Here is a 28,000-nt window from a genome sequence, read left to right on the forward strand (position 1 = left end):
CTTCCTCTGTCAGCAAACCTGAGGTACCAATTTCGACAAATTGACAACACATTTTTGATATTAGTCGATGCAGATAAAAGCTCAATACCAGACCGATGCAACTGAACGTGTTGAAGTTCGATACCCAGCCCTGACTGTGACTCACACTAAAGCAACCAAAGTGAAAATGATCCTCTCTGGACGGTGACTGCAGTCACAACCACGGGGTCTTATAAGTGAGATCTTGAATCGTGCGTGATTGACTGACTGGTGTCATTCTGTTTTAATTTTATTTCATCACCATTTGGAACTATTTTTTATTACTTTGTAAAAATCATGGAACATGTTTTGATTTCCACCAAGGCACTTTTAAAGAAAGGGGATCAGAACCCGTTTCAACCCAAAGTTCAATTAATGTCTAATGTATTTTTTTTTTTTCCTTTTCTCATCCACCTTATATACATGAAGGTTGCACATAGTCACTGACACAGAGTCAGTGTCTCTCTACGAATGTCTTTTCCTTGTGACACAGCTGTAAAGTTTGTTATGACTAGTTTTGCAGCGAGTTCCACAGCTGGTGATACTGTTGGACGAAACAGAGAGAGAGAGAGAAAAAAAAAGCACTCGAAAAACACTTGTTATGCTGCACAGCCTGCCTTTGAAAACCATGTTGTAATTCATATTAAACAGAAATAAATGAATGTAAATCAAAGTGTGCTGTTTTTGCCGTTGTTTATAATCACTGTCAAGTCTTGAATTAATTTGTGTGTATGATTAAGAACCCTGTAAGGCCCGCAAGGGGAAATTCAATTCTGCAGTGAGTTAGTGAACACAGTGAGGTGTAGAACATGTAACCCAGCGCAGTGAGCTGCCATGCAAGTGAGCGGCGCTCGGGGAGCAGTGAGGGGGTTAGGTGCCTTGCTCAACAGCACTTCAGCTGCGGACTGGTCGGGGATTGAACCGGCTACCTTCCGGTCTCGAGCTCGAAGCCCTAACCATTAAGCCACAGGCACTTAATTAGTGACATCTAACGGTGAGACGTATCTGCTTACCTTTCCTTTTATATATACATTTTATATTCTAACTATCCTCTCACCCATAAGTGTGTGTTGAAATAAATGTCTGATTAACATAACAAGTATAATTTTGTTCCATGTGCACTACATGGTAAATAAACAATACTAGTAAAGGAGCGCTGGCTTGTTCCCTTGGAATATTTTACGATATTATCAAGTATTTCGATTAAAAACACTCACAATGTTGTGTAAAATGTACTTTTTTAGTCGTAATAATACCAAAAAAGGCCGGTAAAAGCGTCCTTGCTGGTTTCCAAGCGACGCTAGAGGACTGTAATGAGCGGCGCACACACACCGGAAGTTGTCAGCGTCAATTGAAAACCACGAAGAAGAAGCGGCAACAGTAGAAAAAGAGTTTAACAGAAAATACGTTTGTTAACATCAAACTATGAGGTAAGAAGTCATTGTTTTTTTAATTACTTATGTAGAATGTGTGATATAGTAAACACGTTTGTTTTTTAGCAGCTTTTCAAGTACAATAAACGACTTTTGTCGCGTGTGTGTGACGTCCGTTTCATGCTAGCTCAGTACACTTATGTTAGCATTTTATTGATTTGGAACAATTTACGATATTATCACGTATTTCAATTTTTAATAGTTAATACAAACTGTCAATGTAGTCGTTGATTATGTTAGAGCTTATAGGTCTGTCTGTTTACGCTAATATATTAAAATAAAACGTGTTTTCTGCTTCATTTGCATTCACTGTTTTGTTTGTACGATGTGTTATTATGAACGTCTTAAGCTGATGTTGTGCGTCACGTCTACATGTGTGAACAGGTAGCGTGAGCTGTGTTTTGCTTCTTCACGATGGCGACCCAGAGAGTTCTCCCTCAGAGCAAAGAGACTCTGCTACAGAACTACAACAAGAGATTGAAAGATGACATCAAGTCCATCCTGGACAACTTCACAGAGATTATTAAAACGGCAAAGGTAGACTCTCGGTTCATTTTGACGGAAATCTATGGAAGTAAATCTGTGCCATCTAAGTTTGAATTCGAATTTCTAACACTGAATATTTTTGCATCGAAATTAGACTTTGAATTTTAAAAACCATCACATTTCAAGCACTGTTTTTTTTTGCCATTCATTTTTTTTTCAACGTTGAAATAAATTCAGTTGCAAAAAATTTGATGTCTCAAAAAATTTTGTTGCAAAAAATTCAATGTCTCAAAAAATTCAGTCGCAATAAATTCACTTGCAAAAATTCAGTCGCAAAAAATTCACTTGCAAAAATTCAGTCGCAAAAAAATCACTTGCAAAAATTCAGTCGCAAAAAAATCACTTGCAAAAACATCAGTTAATATCCGGGTCACCAGAGAGAAGCAATCGATCCCTGTCAATGGCAAAAAATCAATGGCAAAAAAAAAACAGTGCTTGAAATTTGATGGTTTTTAAAATTCAAAGTCTAATTTCGGTGCAAAAAAATTCAGTGTTAGAAATTTGAATTCAAACTCAGGTGGCACAGATTTACTTCCATAGAAATCATTCATCAACAAACATCATTGTCCTTTCACATGTTTTTCTCAATCCGTTTCCTTCCTCCAGATAGAAGACGAGACTCAGGTGGCTCGAGCAACTCAAGCAGAACAGGACCATTATGAAATGCACGTCAGAGCGGCCAACATTGTAAGTATCAGCAGAGCAAAACTGTGTTTTAATGAAAGCTATTTCTTTATTATTTTTTTTTAAATGATGCTCAATGTTGTATTTTTAAGGATTTCTTTCTTAAATGGAGCAAAGAAACCAGAACATTTTATGAAGCAGAAAAATCAGCAAGAGAGCTTGTTGTCGCTTAATCGTCGCAAAGACGTGACAATTGATTTCCTGTGTCGTCGTATCAGGTCCGTGCCGGTGAGTCGCTGATGAAGCTGGTGTCGGACCTGAAGCAGTTCCTGATTCTCAACGACTTCCCCTCGGTGAACGACGCCATCAGCCTCCAGAACCAGCATCTGCGCTCGCTGCAGGACGAGTGCGACAAGAAGCTCACGTCGCTCCGGGACGAGATCGCCGTGGACCTGTACGAGCTAGAGGAAGAATATTACTCCTCCAGGTACAAGTAGGCTTATACTTCCCATCCCACCGCCCACCACCCACCCACCCACTCCTTCTTGTCCCATGACCTGCACCATGAACTATATCTCACTTCATACCATTCACCGCTGAAGAGGCCGAGAAAAATGTGTAGTTCCACCATCTTCTGTGTCGGGGGGGGTTTATCGTCATCGACTCATATCATCGCCGAGATTCACTAAGTGACTTATTGATTATTAAGTGCCTTGACTGTTTGACTTATAACGACAAACATCATAGAGCAGAGGAGCAAGTTGAACTGCTCAGTTTTTTTATATTTGGACATTCTGAAGGTTTACATGGATAAAAAGCACTGTAGTGATTTTAGTGCTGTGGTCTGAGAGTTTTTATGGATTTTTGGAAGTGTCATTGTATGACTGTGTCAGTAACAGCAAATTACTGTGAACTTGTCTATAACCTAGACAGATTTTAGACACTTATCGTAAGGCCCACTTTATAAAATCTTCTCCTTCTTAAGTCTCTGACACTTTCAAAACATGTCTGCCACTTTTTTTCATCTAAAAACAACCATTTCAGCATTGAAAACATACGCTTGTAAACGTCTCACTCTGCTGCACCAGTGTCCATAGAGGAAATCTGTGTTTTTAGCTTGAGGAGAAACAGGAGTTACTGTTCCACTGCTGCCTCCTGTGGTGACTTTGTGACATTAGTAAATCCAAACAAAGGATTTTTAAACACTGATGTCACAAAATAAGACATTTGAACTTTTAACTGATGACGACAGAAGTTGATGAACAACTCGTGTTTGCTGTGATGCGAAATTGCTGATTTTCTCAGTGGACTTTGGTGCAGAGGGTAGACTTTAGTTTCCAGCTTAGAAGGGATGTTTAACTGTGGGATTAAGTGTCAAATTCTCAGGTTATTGTAGAATTAAGCAGGTGTAGATTATCTGAGCCTTTTGTTCAGTGGCTAAAATGAGTTCCCACTTTAGCCATTATCATTGATTGACAGCAATCCAGGAAGTACACTTCAACCTCAACTATCCCTTTAACAAAGAATGTTATGTTCTTTCATTTATAACGAGTAGTTTTAGACTGAAATAACAAGTAGCTTAGTTTAGAGAGTGAGCTCAACTTTTTACACATGAAATCAACTCAAACTAAATTATACATTTTATAACATTGTAATTACTTAATTAAAGATTATTTAAAAGATATATTTAAAGCACCACAGTGACATCGCATTCATTTTAAGGATTTTAAGAACTGTTTTGATAGATTTTGACTGATTCCGTGCGGAGGACATGAGCTGTAACCATGACGGCACTTCTCAACCTCACACGCGCTGTGGTTGAACGTGTGCACCAGACCAAATTATTAAGAAATAAACCAGAGACTGAACACTGTAAAAGTTTGTCTTGTTTTCTTTGAGGAAAAAAAAAAGTGCTCAGTAATTTTCTCTCCTGGGTGTGGGTAATTCTTCACTGCATCACTCGCTTTGCTTTCTCCTCCACCAACAACTAATCTAATCCCATTTTTGCAGAACTTTAAGTGGAATTATGTGATTTTTCAACCTGGTCTAGTACTTTGAGGATAAGTCCAGTCGATTGGTTTGAGGTTGAAAAATCCCAGAATACACCTTTTTTTTTTTAAAGGTGACCAGTGACACCTTAAATGTGTTAATCACTTCCTGTGGCTTCTGCTTAACTTTCTCATGCTTCTGTCGTACGTGTGTCTTCATGAGCTTCCTGTCTGTGGATGGATGTGCTTATTCTGACCTGCTGCTCTTCTTCTCTGCTCCTCCTTCTCTGTCTCTTTGCTGCGCTGCCTCTTTGCCTCCTCTCCTCCTCCTCTCTCTCCTCCCCTGTTTTCTGCCCCACAAAGCTACAGTCAGTGGGAGAGCACTGACCTGCCGCTGTGTGAGGTCTACAGGCAGCGGGACGGTTGGGCCTCCCCGGGCAGCAGCTGCAGCTCCGCCCAGGGGGACAAGGAGGACGTGGACGGGCCGTCCTCGCAGGAGACGAACCCCCAGCTCCACGTCAACGGACACGGGACGCCGTCGATAGAGAAACCATGAGGAGGAGGAGGAGGAGGAGGAGAAAGGGCGCTGCACGGATAAACTTGAACAGGTTAACAACTGTTTCCTGTTATGGACCAAACATCAACAGGTTCTGGAATAAAGAATCTGAGGCTGCAACGATTAATAGGTCAACTACTTTTAATCATCTATTAATAATTAGAAAATAAATAAAACAAGTTCTCAGATATTTTCTGATTTCTTTGCTCCGTATATAAAAGAAATGTAATCATATTTTAGTTTAAGTCGGTCCTAAAATAAACTGTACTGCATGGTTTTGTAATGTTCAGATAAACGACTTTGACGACAAAGACCAGAATTAATAAGTTAATTGGACCTAAAATAAGGAATTTGTCAACATAAACATTTGGTTGCTGCCTAAAACCCTAAAGCTAGATTTACAACCTTGACTTAAACCTTAACTTCCCTCAATCATACAGAATTAAAACAGACATTTGTTGTACTTTTGCAGTGTTAACAATACAAATTATTTTTATATTCTTATTTTGCTCTTAGTGTAACATTTTCTGTTTGTAATGTTTTGTTTCTACTCCAAGCACTGAGAAAATTAAAACACTGAAATGTTGGTTTTTCATCATTTTTTTAATCAAATCTTTGTTTCTGGAAGCGACACTACAGGAGGAAAACAACACGCAACGATTCACAGCTGGGATTAAACTCAATCTGACAAATGTCCTCGCTGTATTTTCTGACATTTTTCTTGCGTTCTTCAATATCAACTAAGAATATGAGCAACCACAGAGGTATTTACAGTATTTACATCGCTGTCTCAGGGGTTTGTTTGTTTGTCTGTTTTGGGAAAAGCCATCTACAAAAAAGAAATCATAATTTGTCCCAATTGCTTTAAAAATGTACGTTCCTCAGTATCTTCGGTTCATCTTCTTGAATTTCTCGTAGTGGTAGTCGTCCGTGGCTTTTTCGTTGTTGGGGCGTTTGCGGTAGTTGGGCGGGGAAGGTGCTGTGGGTTTGAAAAAGAAAATCGTAAAAGAAATGAAAATTCAGATTCTCTTTGTGTTCAACAACATGAAAATAGAAAATAAATCCAGACCAGAGACTGTAAATAAAAAGGGACACATCCTTTTGGTTTTAAAAGAAGCCCATGAACGCACCAGTTGCTAAAATAACGAAGTCTATGAGAAAATGGAATCTTCTATTTCTCATTTGATTCATAGCATCAGTTATAACATTTCCCTGACGAGTTAATATAACATGATGTTGATTTTAAGTCTTGAGTTTAATGTGAATTTGTGGTCATCTCTTACCTTCTGGTCCCGGTTTCTCTGTGTCTCCCACGCGCAGTGGTCTTGCCTTGGGCTCTTCTCTGTGCCTGTGATGCCTCTGCGGTGCATTCACGTCCTCGTGGTAGACTGCGGGAGGAATAAAGACGCACAATTAGCGAAGCTTTTCACCTCTCACTGCCTCATTACAGCGTTTTCACAGATCGACAAACTCACAGCGGTTGTGTTGGACGTAGTTGACGGCGATGTTGGTCGGCACGAACGACGTGCCGTTGTCCTTTTTCTTGTTCCTCTGTTCCGCCAGAAGCTTGGCTTTTGCCTCCTCTGTGAAGATGATGTTCTTGATCTTTGCACTGAGGACCGACGTCACAAAAACAGGAGTTTAATACTTACTGCGGTGACTATTTCCTGCTTTCAACTACAGGATCTTTTAAACTCACTCTATGCCGAGGTCCACTTCGGGGATTCCGCTCAGCATCTGATTGGACAACATCTCCTCAGTCTTCTTCGCGGAGTTGACTCGGATGCTCTCGGGCAGCTCGTACAGATGATCCTCTGCGTTCTTCACTTTAACTTTCTGTTCCTCCGCCTCCACCAAGCCCTTCCTCTTCTTCAGCTCTGTCTCGATATATTTCATCCTGCGAAATAACGCACAGTATATGTTAATGCAGCACTTTGAGTTGACATAATTTTGTCCTCAAAGCTGGAGCTTAAAATGTTTGGAAATGAAAGAAATATATTGTTTATAAAAGCCAAAAGCTCTGGGAAGTTTGTTTTATTTTGTGGGATCAACAGGGCAGTGTGGATCAGTCCAAACATCTGCAGTTATTCAGAGTTAATTCAAAAGCATGCGAGACCAGTTCAAGACTCAGCTGCTACAGATGGAGCAGAAAAGAGGAATCATTTTGTTCAGTAGAGCTGAAGAAACTGAGTCCACACCTTTTGAATACCACAGAGGGTGCGTGTTTGTGTGTCTGCATGTTTGTGTCACAGGTTAAAGAGCGGTGCTACGTACATGTCGGCGTCCTCGTCTCTTCTGTTGGTCTCGGCGGAGAAAGAGGTTCCCAGGTTGAGGTCTGTCTCTTCCTCCGTCCTGTACGCGGAGCGGAGGAAATCGAGAGTCAAACCGCAGTCGTGTGTGAAGGCATGAATGTGCACACACACACAGGACGACACAAAATATTAACGACAGTGAAATCAAAGTGGTTAAAAGCAGTTGCAGATTTACTCACATGTCCCTGTTTCTGTCTTTGACCTTCTTCATGTCTACGACACCTCCAGACTTCAGTTTAAATGGGTCATTCTGTGAGAAACGTTTACATTAGTAAATAGTAAACATTAAAATAACTATTCAATTTAAAAAAAAAAAAATCTGTTTCTTAAATGTGAATATTTTCTGGTTTCTTTGCTCAATCATGCTTAATTACACACACACACTATATTGTTAAAACAATTCAATTACATAACTTACATCAATTTCTGCGTCCGGTGGCAGTTTCTCTCCAACTAACAGGGCAGTCACGCTAAACAAAAATGAAACATGAAAACTTAATTTTAATCTCACGTGCCTCGGTAAACACGGAACACTTTCATATTTCGAAACAAAGCGGAACGTAACAAAAAAATCACGTTAAATGTTTACCTGACTCCTTTCTGTCGTCTCCGCAGAGTCTGAAGCTCTTTAGCCTCTTCTACTTTCGATCTAAAGGACCAAACACGTACATATTAAAACATAAAGTAGTCACGATAAATCACAAACACCGTTTAAAAAAAGCGTTTGGTTATCGTATTTAACTTTGACGCACTTAGCTGTTAGCCATGTTAGCATATGAATCTATGTTTTTGTTGACGCTGTTTGACTTTACCTGACTTCTTCGGTGATCTCATCTTCCTCCTCATCTGACGACTCTCGTCTCCTCCTGAAGTTTTTACCACACGACATTGTTTTAATTACAGTTTTATGTTATTTCTTAGCTGCTGCCTAGAAAATGTAGCAGCGTATGCTAATGGCTGGTAAGTAAGGGGAGGAAGATTAAGAGGCACGCACACAATAGTGCGTCACTTCCGTTACGGAGTACCACGACTTCCGATTGTTTTCAGGTCATCAAAACAAACATGGCGACCTACAGGCAGATCGGCAAGTTGTTGGGAATTTCGGCAAGATTGACGCGACCGTAAGTGTCTCCGCTTGTCTTCGGCTGATCTGTCCTTTTATTTGTCTCTTTTAAATGCTTGGGCGAACGCACCGAACACGTCACAGCCAATGTTTAGCGATTAGCAAGCCGCGTCGCGGCTGTCACGCAGTTGCCAGTGTTTACTTGTGTGTTTTCGGTGCTTGTGTTGTCCAACAAATGCTGGACATGCTCCCCTTCCCTCCTGGAGCAGAGTGGAGCTCCAGAGAGGGAAGGGGAGCATAGGCAGACATGTGTCCGTGCAGGGGAGGCCGTAGCCCGGATAGCAGTGGACTGAACCCCCCTAGAGCAGATATAGTATGGCATGTACTGCTTTCCTCCTAGCGTTAAAACATTTAACTATCCAACAGTGTCTGCGGTGTTAGTATAGGTATGTCTGATAACGTTGTGTATTTATGAGATTGGAAACCCTAGTAAGTTAAATGATTTATAGATGTTTTACTTAAAGACAAGAGGACACAGGGTCGGGGACAGGGCAAGATGGAGACAGATAACCCGCTGTGGTGCCCCCTATAGGTAGAAGCCAAACTAATATTAAGGAGAAGAAGGATTAAGTAAATAAATTCATGGTTTTGCAATTATATTGATGGTACTGTAATGCATTATTCCAGCTGCTAAAAAAGTGATCTGTGGCTAAAGGGTTAATATTACTTCGAAATTACCTGGGTTGTATTTTTAAAAATCATACACCGCACAGATGAACAGATACAGATTTTTCAAGAGATTAAATTGGCATCAGTGCATGTTCCCACAGACTAGACCCACTATCTTTCAGACGATACCTTTTCATGCATAAACAACACCCGGCGGTGGTTTGAATTCACATTGTGGTCACATTCCTCAGCATGCACAAATACAATCCATCTTTAGTAGACATTGAAGTTATATTTAGCCAGACATGGTGTTAGCATCTGGTCTGAATACATGTTGACTGTTAAATCACCTGGCAGTAAAATGTGTCCTAGAGGCGTCTCCTGTGACCTTATATGCGTTTGTTCTTTATTTAAATACACATTAACGTCACGTCTGTTGTTGGCATTGTTTGTGTGCATTGGTGTGGTTGTGTGATTGAGAGACTTTTCTCACTGAGCTCCAGATTTAAATACTTGACCACACCCCCTGCACTGCTCCCCTCCCTCCTCTTTCCGACTCTCAGCTCTCAACCCACTTCTATGCATTTTTCCAAATCAGGCAAAAGATGCCGGTTTAGTTACCCTTTACACTATGACAAGAAATCACACATTTCTCCAGCTATGTACAATCGAGAGTAACCTTTTCTTCTCTTTCATGTGTCCTCTCAGTCTTGCTGGTTGTGGACATCAGAGTGCCGGCTTACACTGGCCTTCACACATCACTGCAGTCTCACATAAATGGCCACAAACGCCCCACTGGGTGGTTCCAGGTGTGTATTCCTGCAGAAAACCCCGGGGCTCTCTTCAGTTGGACAAAACACTATGCATGTGTATGTGTATTGTTGGCCGATGTGACACGTTTCTGTTCTTTTGTGTTGCGTCTGTTTCAAAGGCAGGACCATGTTTGTGCAGACGCAGGACACGCCAAACCCAAACAGCCTCAAGTTTCTGCCCGGCCGCGTTGTCCTTGAATCGGGGACAATGGATTTTGCCGGACCCCGGGACGCACATTGCTCACCCTTAGCCAGGTATATGTTACTGTCTGAAAACACAACATGATTGAATTAATGATTAGGAAAAATGTTGTTTGATTTATTGTAACAGGAATGCATAAAGTATATAATAAGCGTCTTAAAAATCAACCCAGAAAAGGCAGATTCTTATCGAGCACAGGATCAGGTACATTTCTGTGTCCCCCAACCAAGTTCTCCTCAAGTTTTAAAGGTCCAATCTGTAACATTTAGGAGGGGTTAAACGTTGAATATATATCACCAAGGGTTTTAATTAGAGCATATGTACATGCATTTTTGACATTTTACCACACAAAGGATGATGATTGGCTTACCCTTACTGTAATTAGTTGTGAATGTTGAGTCGGCATTTCCAACCATTGTTTTCCTCTTTTCTTCATTATTATTGTCAATAATAATAACTTCTATCAAATGTAGTAGGACTTATTCTTAGTGTCGGACACATTAAAATGGCTGTGGGTGTTTTACCTTGTTGTGCTTTTTATAGATTATGTTGTGAAAATGTGCAGATTATGTCATTTTTAAATTGTATTGTGTATATTTGAATAGTTCTTAGAGATAGTACACAGTTCACAGAGATTTTTAATCTCAGTGAATTGTATTCTGGGTTCAAAAAATATATTATATAAGGCATGACTGAGGTATATGCACACTATTGTATATAATTAAACCTCATGATGTTTTTGTGTTGTTTTCAGGCAGCTGTTCAGGATCGATGGAGTCAAGAGTGTCTTCCTTGGCTATGACTTTATCACCATCACAAGGGTAAAGAAAGACTTTGTTTGTTTTACCTCCATGTTACACAACATGCCTGAAAAAAAACATATATTTGTTTCTCTTTCTCCCTCAATGTTTAGTCTAATGCAAGTATGGAATGGAGAGTCATCAAGCCTGATGTGTATGCTGCCATTATGGACTTTTTCACATCTGGACTTCCTGTTGTCAACGAGGACAGCTCCCCAAGCGCGGACACAGGTAGAGGAATCATTAAGCTGCAGGGCAAACAGAAACTGGTAGAGCAGGCGTGAACAAAATCTTTTTCTTATAGCGCCATCGGAAGACGACGATGAAGTCGTCGCTTTGATCAAAGAGCTGCTGGACACTAGAATAAGGTGCGTGTTTTGTGAGGAGGACGCAGACTCTTATCAGTGCCTGTTCCTCATGTCGCTTCCTCTCGCATTCCAGACCGACGGTGCAGGAGGACGGGGGTGATATCGAGTATCGGGGGTTCGAGGACGGCGTCGTCAAGCTGAAGCTGCAGGGCTCCTGCAGCAGTTGTCCCAGTTCCATTGTCACGCTGAAGGGCGGAATCCAAAGCATGCTGCAGTTTTACATCCCCGAGGTGGATTCAGTGGAGCAGGTTTGTCACTCTGCCAGAGAATAGGATGCAAATTTTCTGGCTTTGTTACACGTGTACCAACATCTTGTTTTTTTTCAGCTTTGGCTGATTTATATTTTCTTTAGTTGATGTAGTTCAAAAAATAGGGGACAAAATAGTGATTAAACAACTGTTTATGTTTAAACCTATGACCTTTATTCTAACAGTTTTAGGTTATTAAACCAGCCGTTTCCCCTCATGGATTTGTTAGTTCAAATACGACAACAAACAAGGACACAGGGAAAAACCCACAGAGACACATTTGTGCAGCATGAAAACGCGACTTTTTTTAAACGTGCGTTTTTATCCACAGGTGAAGGACGACGACGAGGAGATGGATGCACAGGTTTGAAAACCGCAGTGAAGCTCATGTTACGCACGTTCCCCGTCTGCCAGGGTCATCTGCTTTAATGCAGACCATAGCTGCAATAATAATAATAATAATAATAATAAAACTAGTTTGTTTAAAGACCTCCATGGTCGTTATTCATGTCACACAGTGACAAACAGTGTTTGCATGTGGTGTTGTTGTTGTGTAAGTTAAGTATCTCACCGAATAAAGGACAGAGCAGATGACTGTAGTTCTCCAATAAGAATTGTAATTATTTAAAATCATTTCATATTCTACTCTCACTCGTAGAACTGCTTTTAGGCTTAAAATACATATACACTTCATTGCTGTATGAATGTAAATAAACTTTATTGAGTTATTTTACAACGTGCGTGTTGTTTATTTTTTTGAATCACACTAGCTGTTATTCATATTTTTACATTTCGAAGTTTAAAGGATAATACAATAATTGCAACCCAATAATTATGCAAATTATAATAATGATTATTATTGTTTTTATTCATGCGATTGCTACAAGCACTATATGTTGTATTATATATTATGTAGGACTTATTCTTTATGTGTAGATATTATATTTTACATACATTACATATATATATCCAAATAACGCTCCTTACATGATGTGTGATGAGTACTGTGTGTGTGTACTTCGCACGGACGTGCATCCTGGTTCCTGCTGCCACGTTAGAAGTACCTGCGTCGACATTCGCTTTGACTGAAAGGCCGCTCGACCAATCACAAGATGCCATGAAATCCGGCGGTTTGCTGATGATTGGCTGAGACGACGAGGGGGCGGGGCTTTTCATTGACAGGCTTTCTGTCTCAGCGGCTTCCAGCAGTGAGTAGTAGCTGTTTAGTGGCAGCGCATCCGAAAACATGTGTGGTGAGTACTGAACCAGTTCTACGTGTATATATATTGTCTGTGGGCGATGTTCGCCACTCTTTAATCACCAGAACAGCGGACTAAACGCGTCTGTAAACACCGCGAACGCCGTTTGGTTGTCAAGTTTGCTGAAATTAGCCAGGGGTGGCTAAAGCTGAGTTAGCGAACACAACTGTATGAGCTGATGTTGCTGATGCTGCCGTTAGCCACGTTAGCAAGCAAACGTTTAATATCCCGGCACAGGTGACGTGTGCTTTGTGATATAAAGTGGTCGAATTCGGGAAATAACCGGGATAAAAACAACGCTGTACTGTTTTGTTGTTTTGTAACACGCTAACCACAGGCAGCTAACGTGGTTTGCGTAGACTTTATTACGCCCTTCACGTAGTTTACATTAAAAGCTGCGACACTGATATGCTCATGTCAAGATACGTTAACTAGCTGTGAGTTGATGTTGTTGTTTTCTAATGGCTGGAGTCTTCCACATGCTTTCTGCCCTTGAATAAAGGTTAAAAAAAAAACGATGCCATATTATATAATATGTATGTTCAAATGTTTCAAAGTCATATAAAATGCTAATATTTTGGCATGAAGGAAACTAGACGCACAACAACTGTTATTTCTAATGAATATTTGCTGTTGGACATCATATAGCTAGATAAATAATACTAATAATAATCACTCCATCTTAAATCTCACTATAAAGAAGAGGAGGATGATGAGAGAGAAAACTATCTCGTTGGGAATGAATCTGCTTCCTGTGTAAAGTCTGTAGTTGGGGATCTCACTATTTTCTCAGGTGGTATTTGGTATAAACATTTCTAGAACCACTGGCTTGGAGCACACAGTCGGTGCTTTATTTCCTTTACAAAATAACTCGCTGACATTAAAACTCTCCTTTGCTACAGTGTGCTGACTCCTGGCTTAGACAGGAAGCCACGCATGAAGGTCTTTGGTGGGACAAGGTGACTTTCTGTTACATAAAATTTGTACATTTTAAAGCATTAAACTAGGCTTTGATGGCCAACACTCCCATCTTCTGACTGAGCTCCTAGAATAGAGGATGCCTTTGGGTCAGGATTAGTTTGTGGATTGTATCTTAACCGATGCATGTCCTGTTGGCATCACAGCGTCACTGTGTCCCCCTTCTTCTCGCCTGTCTCTCGTCGTCTCTCGCTTTACGACTGATAACCGATTTCACTCTGTCCCCCGTCACTTCCCACGCCACAATCTCGTACCAGTGTATTTGATCTGTAACAGGACATGATGCAAGAGGGTGTCTTAGATTGTCAATATTGTCCCGTGTCTGTAATGTCTTTGATAATGTCACTGGATAATCCTCAGTGTACAAAGGTGAAAATAGACTGAATATTATGTTGAAATATTATATATTGCTAAAGAAATAAACTATGTATTATCGTAAATGAAAGGTAATAAGTATTTTAAGATCGTGTAATACAGTTAATAAGCATCTTTTCCACTCATTCCAGGACCTTCTGACTTAAAAATAAATTTATTAAAATGCTTGTTTTTGGAATAATTGTAAACTGCCGCTACAACCTCAGGTCAAATAGATTAGTTGATTATATGATTAGTTGGCAACTGTATTCAATATTTAATGGTAACTAGTAAAACTACTCATTGGTAGACTGATTTTTTTTTTCCCCTTCTTTGGTGCAGCACTATTACTTGAGGAGTTGTCCCTCGTTGCCTCCCTCCCTCCGTCCACTACCGCTTAATGAATGAATGCTCTGTTGGAGCGGACGTTTTTTTCTGGCTCCATATTTGCATTTAGTGAAGTGTGTAGAGCTGTGTTTTATATATGCCTCCTCCTTTAACCATTTATTACTCACGTGCATTCCCCCCTTTCAGCATGGATTCTTCTGAGATTCTTGGCCTGTGGATGTCAAGATGTTTGCAGATTATTGTGTCGCTAAAATGTGAATGTCTTATGAGACATTTATTGTTGTATCAAGGCCTGTTTTATAATCATGCCGCGTCATATGTTAATTGGCTAACACTGGAAAATAAAGATTGCAGCTGAAGGATGGTTTTAAAGTCCAGCGATGTCAACATCATGGACTTATTGACGAGCAAATATCTTAAAGTGTAACCAGACATACTGCACCAGCTCGTCAAACACTGCATTGTCTCTTTAAACAGGTTGTACTGCCATAAATAGAAAAAGGGAATCCCTCCAGTAAGACTGGTTTTTTACCTTACACCTTTTCATCGAGTCCTTAACAAAAGAATCACGTTCCAGTCTTCGTGAACTACCTTGATATATCAATTTTAATGAATATATATTATTAAAAGTCCGGTGTGTTACATTTTTGGAAGGGTTATTGGTAAAATATCAATAGAACAAGACTTTCATATTAATTTAAGGCATGATTCATGCTTATACGTTTGTTGTTATGGACAGTCTTTCCATTTGATCTCACAATTCCTACAGCAGGTGACGAACGGAAAACGTTATCGTCACATCCAGGAGGAAGTGACTACAAGCTCTGTGATAAATGCACACGGATGCACGCAAGCCACACACCCTGTGAGCTATCAGCAGCATTTATGAGTGGAATCAAATTCCAGACCCATCCATTGACGAACGTCGATTCTCATCAGCTCTTGTTAAACTGTCACACCTGATAAGTCCTGGCATAATCCAACCAAGGTGGTTTATTTTTAGTTGTTTATGGAGGTAAAATGATAACATCCACTGTGGGTGGCTTTGATAGCCTGTGTGATGTGTTCACTGACCTTGTCGTATATAGTAAACTCTTGTTTTTACTCATTATATATCTATTCATTAAATGTTCATTCCGAACCCGGACAAAAATCGCTCTTACCCATTGGAAGTTTACATAAATTCAATAAATAAAGTATACCTACTATTATATATAACTGTATGTAGTCCTTATGCGTGTCTTAATACGTCCATACACATTGGTACGGAGTCATGTGTTTGTCACAAACACACCATACATGCCTGCACAAACGGTATCAAATATTTAAAAAGAACATGTTTGTTTTCCATTCCAGGAATCTTTGCCTATCTCAACTACCATGTGCCTAGGACTCGCCGCGAGATCCTTGAGATCCTCCTCAAAGGACTGCAGCGTCTGGAGTACAGAGGCTATGACTCAGCTGGTGAGAGGGGGGAAAAAAAATATGTATTCGATTACAAGCACACTCTCTTGTTTATCAGTGCCCTTTCCTTCTGTCCCCATGGATGTTTGCCGGATAACATAACAAGTCGTAAAAAAGTGTGTCTAAAATGATAGTAGTGCGACATTAGATTCATCCTTTGACGTCACTTAGGAACTTGATGGCACACGATGATGTTATCTGTTAATTATTTAACAGCCATTATTATGTGGTTAGGTTAGACTTGGATTGGTTAATGGAGTCAATCACTGATTCATGTTATGTTGGAGTTGTGCCAACGAGAAGACAAGACACGGTGATGGCATACTTGAGATCCCAATTTTAATGCACTTTTTGTTGTGCCAGGTGTGGGCATTGATGGGGGAAATGGCAAGGACTGGGAGTCAAACGCCAAGTCCATCCAGCTGATCAAGCAACGTGGAAAAGTGAAGGCTCTCGATGAGGAGATCAACAGTAAGTCCCACAGGGATGAATCGCTTCATCAGTTTTTGACAACTGAATTACATCACCCTGTACACATCGGTACTGTTAATAAATGTTTTCTGTGTTTGTTTGAACCCGTAGAGCAGCAGGATATTGACCTGGATGTGGAGTTTGACGTCCATCTTGGCATCGCTCACACACGCTGGGCCACCCACGGTGTTCCAAGCCCGATCAACAGCCATCCGCACAGATCTGACAAGACCAACGGTAGGTGTTAAAGATGAATCCCGTTTGCACCGCTCGAAGGAGGAATGTTTTTTTAATTAGCTTTCACGCCTGGGTTTAAATGACTTTGCTGATTTCAGCGCTATGGCGCACAGTCATCTTCTGGACATTAGTATGCAAATAGCCATTAGCGCTAGTAGAGGGTCTTTTTTTTACTGTGAAGGAAAACATACAAGAAAGTAACGACGTAGACATGGTCAGTAGCTATGTTTACATTTCATTCTGAAAAGATTCGTTCTGATTGGAATTTCCAATTCCATTGTTTACATGGACTCAAAATGAAACCATGTGATTGTGGTGTGTGTACACATGCAGCAAGTGTTCATTTGGAATGGACTGTTTTGTCATGCTAAATTATAAAAACAGCATTTTGGTTTATGGACAAAACAAGACATTTTTCAACATTTTACTGACCATGTACTCAATAAGTCTTATGGAAATAATCGTTGCAGCTAATTTTAGTGCGAAAGAGGCTATAGAAGCTCAAAATCTTCAAAATCGCGATGATCTCTTTGTTTCTACAGAGTTCATCGTCATCCACAATGGCATCATCACCAACTACAAAGACCTGAAGAAATTCCTGGTGAGCAAAACATCTTTCATAAGCTATTCTACGCCACATCATTCAGACTTATCGCCATGAATCACGCTCTCAATCCTGTGTCGCAGGAGAGCAAAGGCTACGAGTTTGAGTCGGAAACCGATACGGAGTCCATCGCCAAGCTGACCAAGTACATGTACGACAACCGGGAGAGCGACGACCTCAGTTTTGCCACGTTGGTGGAGCGGGTGATCCAGCAGTTGGTGGGAACCTTTGCTCGTGCATATTAATAAGTGATCGGCACACGAATGAGTTTGTCTGACGTGTTTTTTTGTTCGTCCACCAAACAGGAAGGAGCGTTTGCCTTGGTCTTCAAGAGCGTCCACTTCCCCGGAGAGGCAATTGGCACAAGGTACAGCCCCGCTGCTGCTGCTGCTGCTGCTGTCAGACTGTTAGTTATTGCAGAATAAAGTATTGTTGGCTCATTAAAATGTTGCTGTGCAGGAGGGGAGGTCCTCTGCTGATTGGAGTGAGGAGTAATCACAAGCTGTCCTCAGATCATATCCCTGTGCTCTACCGCTCCTGTACGTTTGCTATATCTGTTTATAAATGTCTGTCTAATGTTTCGGGGGTAAATGGATGGCATACGTTTAACTGGAGTCCTTCTTTATCTTATCTTCTCAGCTGCTAAAGACAAGAAGAGCTGCGGCGCGATTCCCAGATCAGACCAGGACACTTGTCTGTTCCCTGTGGACGAGAAAGCAGTGGAGTACTACTTTGCGTCAGACGCAAGGTCAGCACATATGCCCGTGTTTTTGTATCCACCTTTTTACACCTTCGAATCTTTGAATACTTGCTCCCCCCCCACGGCGTCTGATAAGGGTTTTTTTTTGTCACACAACAGTGCAGTGATCGAGCACACCAATCGGGTCATCTTCCTGGAGGACGACGATGTGGCCGCTGTGGTGGAAGGCCGCCTCTCCATTCACAGGGTGAAGCGAACAGCTGGAGACTACCCAGCCCGCGCCATCCAGACCTTGCAGATGGAACTGCAGCAGATCATGAAAGGCGAGTCAGGCTTTCAATGTGTTCACATTGCTTTCACCTGTCTTATAATTATGTCCCGTAATTATCTTGTAAGTCTTAATGACTTACTGGCTGCTTAAATTGTTTTATTGGCTGTCCGCATCCAGCCCTGAGGCTATCCTTTATTTATCACCCAGGTATTTACAGCAATTGCTGGATCTGTTGCACAGCAGGAAACCTACGGTCATTTTAGATAATGCCTGCAGGTTTACATACTTCCTTATCGTTCAACTTTATAAACCTATAAAAGGAGTGTGCTTCTCAGATCTTGTTTAAACGGGTGTGTCGCGTCTGATCTATAAGTTGAGCCTCTGCGTGAAATCAATTCGAGAAGTTTTTTATACTCTGTTGCAGAAGCGCTCTCACTCTTGCCCCATGTGTGTGACACTCCCTCCACATGCCTGCAGTCTGGCACTGTACGCCAAGCCAGGGTTTCCCAGTCTTTCTGTTTGGGCACACAATTCAAATCTGCTGATTTAGTTTTGACACAGATAAACATACAATGACATATCAATTAGGGCCCAAAAAATGTGAGAAAATGTAGAAAAAAATTTAAAATTATATTCTTTGAAAAGCAGCAAATAAAAGAAGATGGCATCTATGTTTGTATCGGTGAACACTTCCTGGTTGGTCTTGTAATTTTATCAGTGTGCTAATATTCAACATATCTTTAAGAAATAAACTACCAAATCACTGAGACATTACACACCATTTCCACACAACTTTTTCTTCTAGGGCTGCAACTAAACATTGTTTTCTCAATCTAACAATCTGATGATTTTTTTTCTCTTGATTATCAAGTAGATTTTTGGTCCATAAAACGTTGATCAGTGTTTTCCAAACCTTGAAATTATGTTCTCATTATTCAGAAGATGGAAAACATTCACATTTAATCTGAAGCTGCAAACTCAGAGAGTGATGGTTATGATTAGATTAGTTATGAATTATTCATTGATTAATTGTTGCAGCCCTAATACAGTCTTAAAAACTTTAACAAGAGCAAATGAGCATTGAAATCATACATGTAAGAAACTGGGATCAGCTTTTCAAACAAACAAAATATCATAATGTTTGCTAATTTAAAGTATTTTAAAGCAACTCATTGCATAATTAACTGTTAAACTACAAGCCATGGTAAACACAAAGAAAATGTGTCATTGCCCCAATTATATACGTCTTGTCCTATTCTCCTCTACAACACTTCCTCAATGATCCAGCAGAGGGCAGAAGTGAACTGGAGTTGGCTGCTCTCGACATTCCTTTGTGGGCCCGTCATTACTCAGCCTCTCGCTCTCTGTCTCAGTTTCTGGAGTCTTTATGCTGAATAACCTAAATCACGTTAACCCCAAATTGCTTTCAGAGGCAGGCTGAGAAAAAAACAAAACTCTCTCGTATGTCACTGTCACAGTTTGTGAGTGATGGAAAAACACTATCTCTCTGATTTGTAATGTCAGTTTCTCTTCACGTCGTGCACGAGCCAACGACATTTCCAGGAAAAGCGTGATTGTCCCGAGAACATTACAATCATTTTTCTTTGTTTTTCCTCGAGGCCTAAGTTTGACTTAGTTTTTTTTTTTTCGTTTCTTTGGAAGAGTTCACCTTATTTCTGATCCTCCCACCACAGGCAACTACAGCGCCTTCATGCAGAAGGAGATATTTGAGCAGCCAGAGTCTGTGGTCAATACAATGAGGGGGAGAATCAACTTTGACAACAACACAGGTCAGAGAGGTTTTTTCTCAGAGGAATCACTGATGTAATGGTGCACATGAATGCATTATTCCCCCACCCCCCTTTTTCCCCCATATGCTCATATGACCCAAATTTGCAATTTGTAACGAAGAAAAGACACTTTTCATTTATTTATGTTGTTTACAAAACAATATAGACTACCGTTCAAAACTTTGGGGTCACTTATGTCCTTATTTGGAAGGAAAAGCACTTTTTTTTCAATGAATATAACATTAAATTAATCAAAAATACACTATACATTGTTAATGTGGAAAACGAATATTCTAGCTTCAAACGTTAGAAGGCTATATTGGATGATTAGAAAACCCTTGAAAACCCTGCAATTATGTCAGCCGAAAACTTATTATTTTGATTAAAAATCATTGTTTCTAATCTTGACAATGTCTTCTGTTCATTTTGCAACTCTTTTGATGAATAAAAGTGTGACTTTTAGTGGAAAACACAACAAAAATTGTATAGGTGACCCCAAAAACCAACAGGTTAAATCTACAAAAACACCTTGTCAGTGATTCTCTGCAGTCCTTTGATCGCTTGACAATTTATTTATTTATTTATTTTTTTTAAATGAGTTGGGAAACAATGAAGCAAAGTGATGGATTATGGGTTTGCTTTCTAGTGATACTGGGCGGACTGAAGGACCACATCAAAGAGATCCAGCGGTGTCGGCGACTCATTCTCATTGCCTGTGGCACCAGCTACCACGCAGGAGTAGCAGTGAGTAGCCACTTGGCAAACCGCCGTTCCTTTTTGTTCTCGATGTAAATGCACATCGTGAAAAAGTGTCCGTCTCGTCATCCGTTCCATATTGTGTTCATTAGTCCGGTAGGAAAGTGTAATGTGTAATGTGGACACAGGTGCGTGAGGTTTATATATATGCGAGCACATGTGCCTCACCGTTGACTGACGGCGAACAAACCCCTCTGTCGTTTTCCTCAGACCCGCCAGGTCCTGGAGGAGCTAACCGAGCTGCCTGTCATGGTGGAGCTGGCCAGCGACTTCTTGGACAGGAACACTCCCGTCTTCCGAGACGACGTCTGCTTCTTTATCAGCCAGTCAGGTGAGAGGCCGGTGCAATCTGCGCTAGACCCTGTGTTTATTACTGTGTCACTCTCATCGTTTAATCTCTTCTTATTTCCCTGCTTTAGTTTCAGCAGAGTCAAACATCTGCTGCAGTGTTGAGCGCTCTTTTACCTAAACACTCTGCAGCAGTCTTGAAAATGTGTGATATATTTTTATTTTTTTTGTCTGCGGTTTGCCTTGTGGTTTTTCTGTGAAGCTGTTTCAAATTAGCCTCGTGTGGTGAAAAAGTAATTTCCGAACAAACTAATAAATCAGCGTAATTTTGTTGTCAGAACTGTTGCATTGCATGAACTGTTGTGTTCTTTTTTTTCTACTGGTGCTGATCCTGCAGGAGAGACTGCTGACAGCCTCATGGCCCTGCGCTACTGTAAGGAGAGAGGGGCTCTGACTGTGGGCGTCACCAACACAGTGGGCAGCTCCATCTCCAGGGAGACGGACTGTGGAGTCCACATCAACGCTGGGCCTGAGATTGGAGTAGCTAGCACCAAGGTAAGGCTAACCTCTCATGGGTTTAGTTTCACGCATGTATCACACATGCAGTGCATAACATGTGGGGACTTTTATTGTTGATGTCTTCATGAGAAGAAATGATGTAGCATTATTAGTATGCTGCGTCCTTCATCTGAAAACGGGCTCTGTCAAGCAAAACTATCAGACCTGACTGAGCGTTTGTCAAACTGCTGAATTAATGTTTTTGTGAGTGGTATTTTTGAGAGGGTAAACTCCAGGAGATCCTGGATTTTTTGAGCAGTAAAATTCACTTCTGAATCCTGTTCATGTTTGCAGATGTGTCTCGCTTTGCTAGCACAATGCTGCCTTGGCCTCCGTTTGCAGCGTGCTAATGTCGCTAGGCACCATGAGTACAAAACATTGTTATAGTGAGAGTTGTTTGGAACTGTTAGGCTTACTCAGCTTTGTAAATATTTAAAGGTTACCCTAAGTTTTCCTTTAATTTTTTTATTATCAGCTTAACACCAATTTGTTGCATCATTTCATCAATGAACTCACTCACTCACCACCCACTGACACTGAATGCAACCCATATGAAATCTTCATTGTGAGTCACATATCCCGCCTCTTGCAAGCTGACATTCCCCCCCCCCCCCCACTTTGATACCAGAGGGAATCGAAGAAGCCTGACATTCTCATCTCAACTCGTGTAAAGGCAGGATTTTCAGATTCGTCCTCTCTCTCTAAAAAAACCCCAAAGAGTTTGGCAGTTTGGACTCAGCAGAGCAGAGAGGAGCAGGTCCCCCCCTGGCCCAGCCCTTGGGCTTGGCTCGGCGACTCTAGTGTTGCACCAAAGCCCCCTGTGCACGCCTCAAAGACGCCATCATTAACTGCTTGGCTGGCTGGGCCACACACACCCCCCCCCCACACCCAGCACAGCCAAATTCATCAGATCACTGTAGAACATGTATCGCATCCAGTTTCCAAATAACTCAGATTTCTTTTTTCTTTTTTCTTTCCCTATTTCATGCTAATTTGGATTTTTCTTTTTTTTTCTCAAGTGGAAAATGGAAACATGCAGAAGATTTTTCTTCCAGTTGATCTGGTCATATTCACGATTTATGGTATAATTTGAGACTTGAGACAAAAAAACGCTTTGATGGCTTTCAAAAGGCAAATCCTGCTGCCTCATCAACGGACAGTAAATGCCTTTTTGAATCACATACCAGTGTCCTCTGGGAATTTAAAGGGGTAAAGTTTTGTTTTCTGGTCCACATCTGTTTCGCTCTGACAGCTGTATGTAAGGGTGTTCATCATTGTCGTTTGGGTTACAGATGGCATGCTCTGCATGAAAAATACATTTTACCATGTGGATTAAATATGTTGGCCCGTCAAGAGTTGACAACACTGGATGTCAGCGTTCTGTGCAACTGTGGTTAGGCTGTTTTCAGGGGAAGGAAAAAAAAACTGTGTCAAGGTTTTATAGCTATTTTCTTGGCCCCACACACTGGCTTTTCTGAGTCTAGAGGGTCCCATGAAAGGGACTGGCTTCACTGGAACACTGAAACACTGATTAAATCTTGAAAATGGGCATGGACGGCTGCCAAACATGCTTCAGGATGAAGGAAGAGGGCGGTGATGATGTTGGGCCTTAAGTCTGGGATGTGCATTTCCAGAACGTTGCATTTGTGTGTACTTCCTTTACTGTTTGTTACCAAATCCTGGTCCTAATGAAGCAGGACCTCATTTCTGAGGAACTGGTGAAGTTGCATGGGTGCACATTAAAAATCCGCATCTCTTGGCTTTTTTTTTTTTTTTTTTTTTTCATCTGGTGCAGATTATGAGCTGGACACAAAGTTCACTTTTCAAAACAGGGAGACAACAAGCTCAAGGCTCCTCAAACTCTGCTGAAACGGAGGCCAAAATCAGGAGGGGGATCACGTTGCTGCTCTGTGCTTCCACGGTCGTGCTGCAAAAGAGGAAAGCTGCTTGACCTTCAGCAACTGAGCGACCACGAGCTATATTGCAGTATCTCCGTGTGTGCACACAGGGATGAGCTGATATCTATATAAGTGCTTGGTCAATGTGCACAGATCATTACAGCTGTATCCTTTATGAACTAGCTGAAAAACTACACCTGAAACTGGATATCCCTACCCATAAAACGTATAAAAACATGTTACTTTTCTCTCTGCAGGCCTACACCAGCCAGTTTGTGGCTCTGGTCATGTTTGCGCTCCTGATGTGCGATGACAGGATTTCAATGCAGCCCAGACGCCGAGAGATAATCCAAGGCCTGAGAGTGCTTCCAGGTAATTCACGCCGCTGCAGGTTTCTGCTTCGGTTAGGGGGGCGGGGTCTCGATCACACGCACACTAGATTCAAGCGAAGATCAAGTGCACCCACAGTCTGTTTCAATTTTTGCTGTTTGTTTAAAAAATCCTCTTGGACGAGGAAGCTAACGGGCCAGAGAGGGATCAGAAGAAGAGAGAGCAAAAAAGGGGAGGGAGGGAGGGCGAGATGTTGGCTGTGAGCCCCCTCACATGCCGCTCTTGATCTAAAGCACAAGACGGTCCCCACCTAACATTATGAGCCGGTCCTGTCCTTATATTACCCTGCAGCAGGATGTTTACATCGAGGTTTACTCACAACCTACAGATATAATTGTTTTAGTGTGTTTATAGAGACCTCCTATCTAACCTTCATATCTGTGTTTCTGTTATGCCCGCGTTAGATCTGATCAAGGAAGTCCTCAGTTTGGATGATGAGATCCAGAAGCTGGCGGTGGAGCTGTACCAGCAGAAGAGCGTCCTGATCATGGGCAGAGGCTACCATTACGCTACCTGCCTGGAAGGAGCGCTGGTGAGCGACGTTTTGTTTTCTCTGTGCTAAACACGATCGCTCTATTTTATACACCCAACTGTCTCCAGAGGGATTTTAAAAATGAATACCAGACTGAAAGTGAACACTTTTAACTCCTGCCAAAAGGCTGTGCATTATTTTATAGGCAATTGTCTCTGACTGGCTGTACATTCCTCTTTTGAAATGAACCGAAAACAACCCCACGTTTTGATTGTTATTGATTAAAACTTATCTCTTCAATGTCCCTCGAGCCACATCATCAGTGATGTAATCCATTCGTCTTTGTCCAGAGCCGTCCTCTCAGGGCTTTCTCTTCTGCTTAGGTTAGGTTTGTTTGTGATTACTCACATTTACTCACTTCCCGTGAGATCAAGCCCCTGCAGCCTACCTTGATTAATGGGATAGTTTAGGTATTTGTTTTTAAAGTGTGGTCGAATGAGGTATTGACACATTATAAACACTGACTTTGCTGTGTTACTGACACTCACTTTCACTTAAAACATGGCTGCCACCAGGGACAGAAGGAAAAAAGGGATTTTTCAGTCTTAAGATATCTGAGAAATATGCTTGCCACATTTTCTTGACGTTAGGCAGCCTTTTTTTCAGACGGGAAACATTTGTATAATGCTCACTCATCCACACCAAAGTCCATTGAGAAAACCAGCGCTTTTAGCCTGCAGACACAGAAGCTACTGGTCTAGCGTTTCTTTTCTTGGAAAGTTTTTGTTACTCATAGATCAGAACACATTTTTTTACACAGCAAAGTATGAAGAAGATATGTTAAATCACTGATGGAGGCTTCAGTGGACAAACAAGTCCTGTGTGCAGTGCAGTGATGTAAAATCTAGACTTTTTTGCTGGAAGAGAGTGGTTTACAAACTTGGGTTTCCGGTAAATATGGAAAAAAGCAGTTAAAATATTGTTAAAACATTGTAGGTTGCAGGTTTATATTGTATTAGGTGATCATTTTGTGACTAAAATCAGTGTTTCCCCTTCTGTCCCTGCTGGCAGCGGTGGGGAACAACAGCACGTTCGGCAAAGTCCGTGTCATAAGAACAACATCCCGGCGACCTCCTCCACTAATGACAACATAATGACCTGATTGTTTTTCTTTTTCCGTTCAGAAAATCAAGGAGATCACGTACATGCACTCAGAGGGCATCCTGGCCGGAGAGCTGAAGCACGGCCCGCTCGCCCTGATCGATAAACTCATGCCGGTCATCATGATCATCATGAGGGACCACACCTACGTCAAGTGTCAGAACGCCCTGCAGCAGGTCGTCGCACGCCAGGTGAGCGCCACACGCCGCAGCTTATATTATCATCTTTATTTATTTTACCTTAAAAGTGATTAAAGGTCCATAGTAGGAAAGGTTCCAGAGCCAATTATGAAACCTGAGATAATGGCGTGTTATGCCATCAGTAGAAGTAGGTCAGCTCTTTTGTTTTGATGTTGTTGTGATGTGATCCAGATCACGTTAAGTTCAAACTCAACAGGTTAATGTTCAGTCACTTTTTTTTTGGTGCCACACCTCTGATCCTTCACCTCAGTTAACACGAGGGTGGGGTCGATTCAGCCGCGTGACATCATGGCTGTCGCTAATCTGCAGCAGATGTGAGCTAAAGGAGAGGTGTGGGGGGCGGGGGAGAAAAGTTGTCGTCATAATCTGCTTTCTACAGCTTTTAGGATGATGTCTGCTCTGCATGTGCTTTGCAATACATTTATTGACTTTTTTCTTTCTTTTTTGTCGACAGGGTCGTCCCATAGTGATCTGCGACAAAGACGACTACGAGACCGTCAAGAACTCCAGCCACAACATCAAAGTGCCTCACTGTGTGGACTGTCTGCAGGGAGTCTTGAGCGTCATCCCGCTGCAGCTGCTGTCCTTTCACCTGGCTGTTCTCCGAGGTTTTGACGTGAGTATCGACTCGAGCTCAGCGGGGGACCTCTGGTGATCCAGAGTGTTTTGCTCGTTGGAACTCCCCCCCCTCGACACTCACGACACGGATAATGTGCATAATATGTGTCTTGTTCTGCAGTCTGAAAACCGTTTTTAGTCTCATGAAAGTGTCAAGTCTTTACACATGCAGCAGACAAATAGAAAGAATGTTAATGATGAGCCAAGTGTCAGTATCAGTCCAATATTGGTCAAAATGACTCGATCAGATATTAGAAATGGAAAAGTGAAGTCCAATATTATCATTAAAACAAAGGTCAATCTTTTAGTCAGGCTTGATTTATATCGCTCCTTTCAAACAAATATAAATTGCGGCACAAAGTGCTTTACACAAGACATGGAGCCAACTAAAAAGAGATTGAAAGAGACAAAGTAACAAAACTGTCAGGAAAACCCCATCGTCAAGGAGGAAACATTAAGGTTGAATAAAAGGAATGAAAAATTACAGAACATAAGGTTAAGGAAAGCCAATACTAAAATACCCGCATAGATTCAAATATTAGAGGAAGAGAAGGAGGAGTATAAACAGACTAAAAAGGCAGGGGGCGCTAAAAGATACAATCTAAAATAAGACTGATATCATCGATAAAAAGACATTTAAAAAACGCCAGACTTAAGGCCCATTTATCCTCGATATTTATCTCCGTCACTACCCTACATATGTAGGTTAATGTGTCTTTTGGACTTTTACGCAATAATTCCTCTAGGCAGTGCCGAGTACCAAGTTGCAAACATGGAAACCATTGAAGAGGTTATTTTGTTGTGCTTGATCCAAAGTGGATTAAAAACTTAAGTGGATTTTGCAATCCACTGAATATGAACGTCGCCCCGTTACTGGGCCAATATTACTCGTCGTATGTTAGCGAGTAAAGCCGAGCGACCGATCGCCAATCTACGTTCTCTGGCTTCCGGGATAAATGAACACGCTCTGGCAGCAGGTTTTTTTAAAAGCCGTATTGATTCTTTGTCGTTTTCCTGACTGATTGGACTATTGACTCAACACTGCCCCCCACAGTTTCCGCTGGTATTGCTCCATTTCGTCCGTCGTCGTAACAGCCGGTTATAGCTCGGCGGTAAACGCATCAGCACACACAGGTGTCTCATAAAAAAGAGTGAAAATGGTGTTTAAAAAGAGAGACAAAAAAGATTATTGAGCCAATGAAATGACGACATGTGTGTGATGTTTTATTTATTTATTTATTTATTTATTTTATGACAGGTGGACTGTCCAAGAAACCTCGCCAAGTCTGTGACGGTGGAGTGAAGCGCGGCGTTCATCAGCATCAACAGAAGCCTGGCAGACACGTGGTTAAACATATACAAAGAGGGAGAGAGTGTGTGTGTGTGTATGTATGCCAAAGCCAAGAGAAGACAACATCCCATCTGTGTCTTTGTGTCACTGCCTTATTTTCTTTCTTTCTTTTTTTTTTTTGCATCTTCATTGTCCGTATATTCGCTATATCTCACTGTTTTTGGGGTTTGTTTTTTTTTCCAGAAACCTTTGG

At 41.3% G+C, this 28,000-nt stretch overlaps 4 protein-coding genes across 4 annotated transcripts; 3 read left to right on the top strand and 1 right to left on the bottom strand.

Moving 5' to 3' along the window:
* The first annotated feature begins 1,358 nt into the window (after positions 1-1,358).
* med22 (mediator complex subunit 22) lies at positions 1,359-4,407 on the top strand. The gene is made up of 4 exons (XM_083905470.1): positions 1,359-1,448; positions 1,836-1,988; positions 2,604-2,684; positions 2,900-4,407. The coding sequence occupies exons 2-4, from the start codon at positions 1,866-1,868 to the stop codon at positions 3,116-3,118; spliced, it is 423 nt and encodes a 140-aa protein (XP_083761596.1). The 5' UTR covers positions 1,359-1,448; positions 1,836-1,865; the 3' UTR covers positions 3,119-4,407.
* Positions 4,408-5,767: 1,360 nt separating this feature from the next.
* cUnh9orf78 (chromosome Un C9orf78 homolog) lies at positions 5,768-8,432 on the bottom strand. The gene is made up of 9 exons (XM_083904934.1): positions 8,290-8,432; positions 8,067-8,126; positions 7,896-7,947; positions 7,657-7,727; positions 7,440-7,517; positions 6,865-7,062; positions 6,641-6,777; positions 6,449-6,553; positions 5,768-6,144 (listed from the first exon to the last, which is right to left on the bottom strand). Exons 1-9 carry the CDS (start codon positions 8,364-8,366, stop codon positions 6,047-6,049), a joined length of 876 nt encoding a protein of 291 aa, XP_083761060.1. The 5' UTR covers positions 8,367-8,432; the 3' UTR covers positions 5,768-6,046.
* Positions 8,433-8,527: 95 nt separating this feature from the next.
* Positions 8,528-12,115, top strand: nfu1 (NFU1 iron-sulfur cluster scaffold homolog). Its single transcript, XM_083905416.1, has 8 exons — positions 8,528-8,598; positions 9,918-10,018; positions 10,141-10,276; positions 10,978-11,044; positions 11,137-11,254; positions 11,328-11,391; positions 11,465-11,639; positions 11,971-12,115. Exons 1-8 carry the CDS (start codon positions 8,540-8,542, stop codon positions 12,007-12,009), a joined length of 759 nt encoding a protein of 252 aa, XP_083761542.1. The 5' UTR covers positions 8,528-8,539; the 3' UTR covers positions 12,010-12,115.
* A 713-nt stretch (positions 12,116-12,828) lies between these two features.
* On the top strand, positions 12,829-27,994 carry gfpt1 (glutamine--fructose-6-phosphate transaminase 1). The gene is made up of 19 exons (XM_083905363.1): positions 12,829-12,892; positions 15,935-16,042; positions 16,406-16,513; positions 16,625-16,750; positions 17,293-17,351; positions 17,438-17,572; positions 17,660-17,721; positions 17,814-17,893; positions 17,994-18,102; positions 18,214-18,377; positions 20,020-20,115; positions 20,762-20,859; positions 21,082-21,202; positions 21,557-21,714; positions 23,873-23,987; positions 24,410-24,537; positions 25,662-25,829; positions 26,293-26,454; positions 27,715-27,994. Exons 1-19 carry the CDS (start codon positions 12,886-12,888, stop codon positions 27,757-27,759), a joined length of 2,049 nt encoding a protein of 682 aa, XP_083761489.1. The 5' UTR covers positions 12,829-12,885; the 3' UTR covers positions 27,760-27,994.
* Positions 27,995-28,000: the final 6 nt, after the last annotated feature.

Source organism: Microchirus variegatus, assembly GCF_963457635.1.
Source record: "Microchirus variegatus genome assembly, chromosome: 18".
In the NCBI taxonomy this organism is placed as follows: Eukaryota; Metazoa; Chordata; class Actinopteri; order Pleuronectiformes; family Soleidae; genus Microchirus; species Microchirus variegatus.

Coding starts and splice junctions, on each gene's coding strand:
- med22 (XM_083905470.1), top strand. CDS start 1,866: ATGGCGACCCAGAGAGTTCTCCCTCAGAGCAAAGAGACTCTGCTACAG. Junction 1,989..2,603: donor AGATTATTAAAACGGCAAAG/GTAGACTCTCGG, acceptor TCCTTCCTCCAG/ATAGAAGACGAGACTCAGGT. Junction 2,685..2,899: donor ACGTCAGAGCGGCCAACATT/GTAAGTATCAGC, acceptor TCGTCGTATCAG/GTCCGTGCCGGTGAGTCGCT.
- cUnh9orf78 (XM_083904934.1), bottom strand. CDS start 8,366: ATGTCGTGTGGTAAAAACTTCAGGAGGAGACGAGAGTCGTCAGATGAG. Junction 6,778..6,864: donor GAAGTGGACCTCGGCATAGA/GTGAGTTTAAAA, acceptor GTCGGTCCTCAG/TGCAAAGATCAAGAACATCA. Junction 6,554..6,640: donor CTACGTCCAACACAACCGCT/GTGAGTTTGTCG, acceptor TTCCTCCCGCAG/TCTACCACGAGGACGTGAAT.
- nfu1 (XM_083905416.1), top strand. CDS start 8,540: ATGGCGACCTACAGGCAGATCGGCAAGTTGTTGGGAATTTCGGCAAGA. Junction 8,599..9,917: donor TCGGCAAGATTGACGCGACC/GTAAGTGTCTCC, acceptor GTGTCCTCTCAG/TCTTGCTGGTTGTGGACATC. Junction 10,019..10,140: donor GCCCCACTGGGTGGTTCCAG/GTGTGTATTCCT, acceptor TCTGTTTCAAAG/GCAGGACCATGTTTGTGCAG.
- gfpt1 (XM_083905363.1), top strand. Junction 20,860..21,081: donor GCTACCACGCAGGAGTAGCA/GTGAGTAGCCAC, acceptor CGTTTTCCTCAG/ACCCGCCAGGTCCTGGAGGA. Junction 25,830..26,292: donor AGCAGGTCGTCGCACGCCAG/GTGAGCGCCACA, acceptor TTTTGTCGACAG/GGTCGTCCCATAGTGATCTG.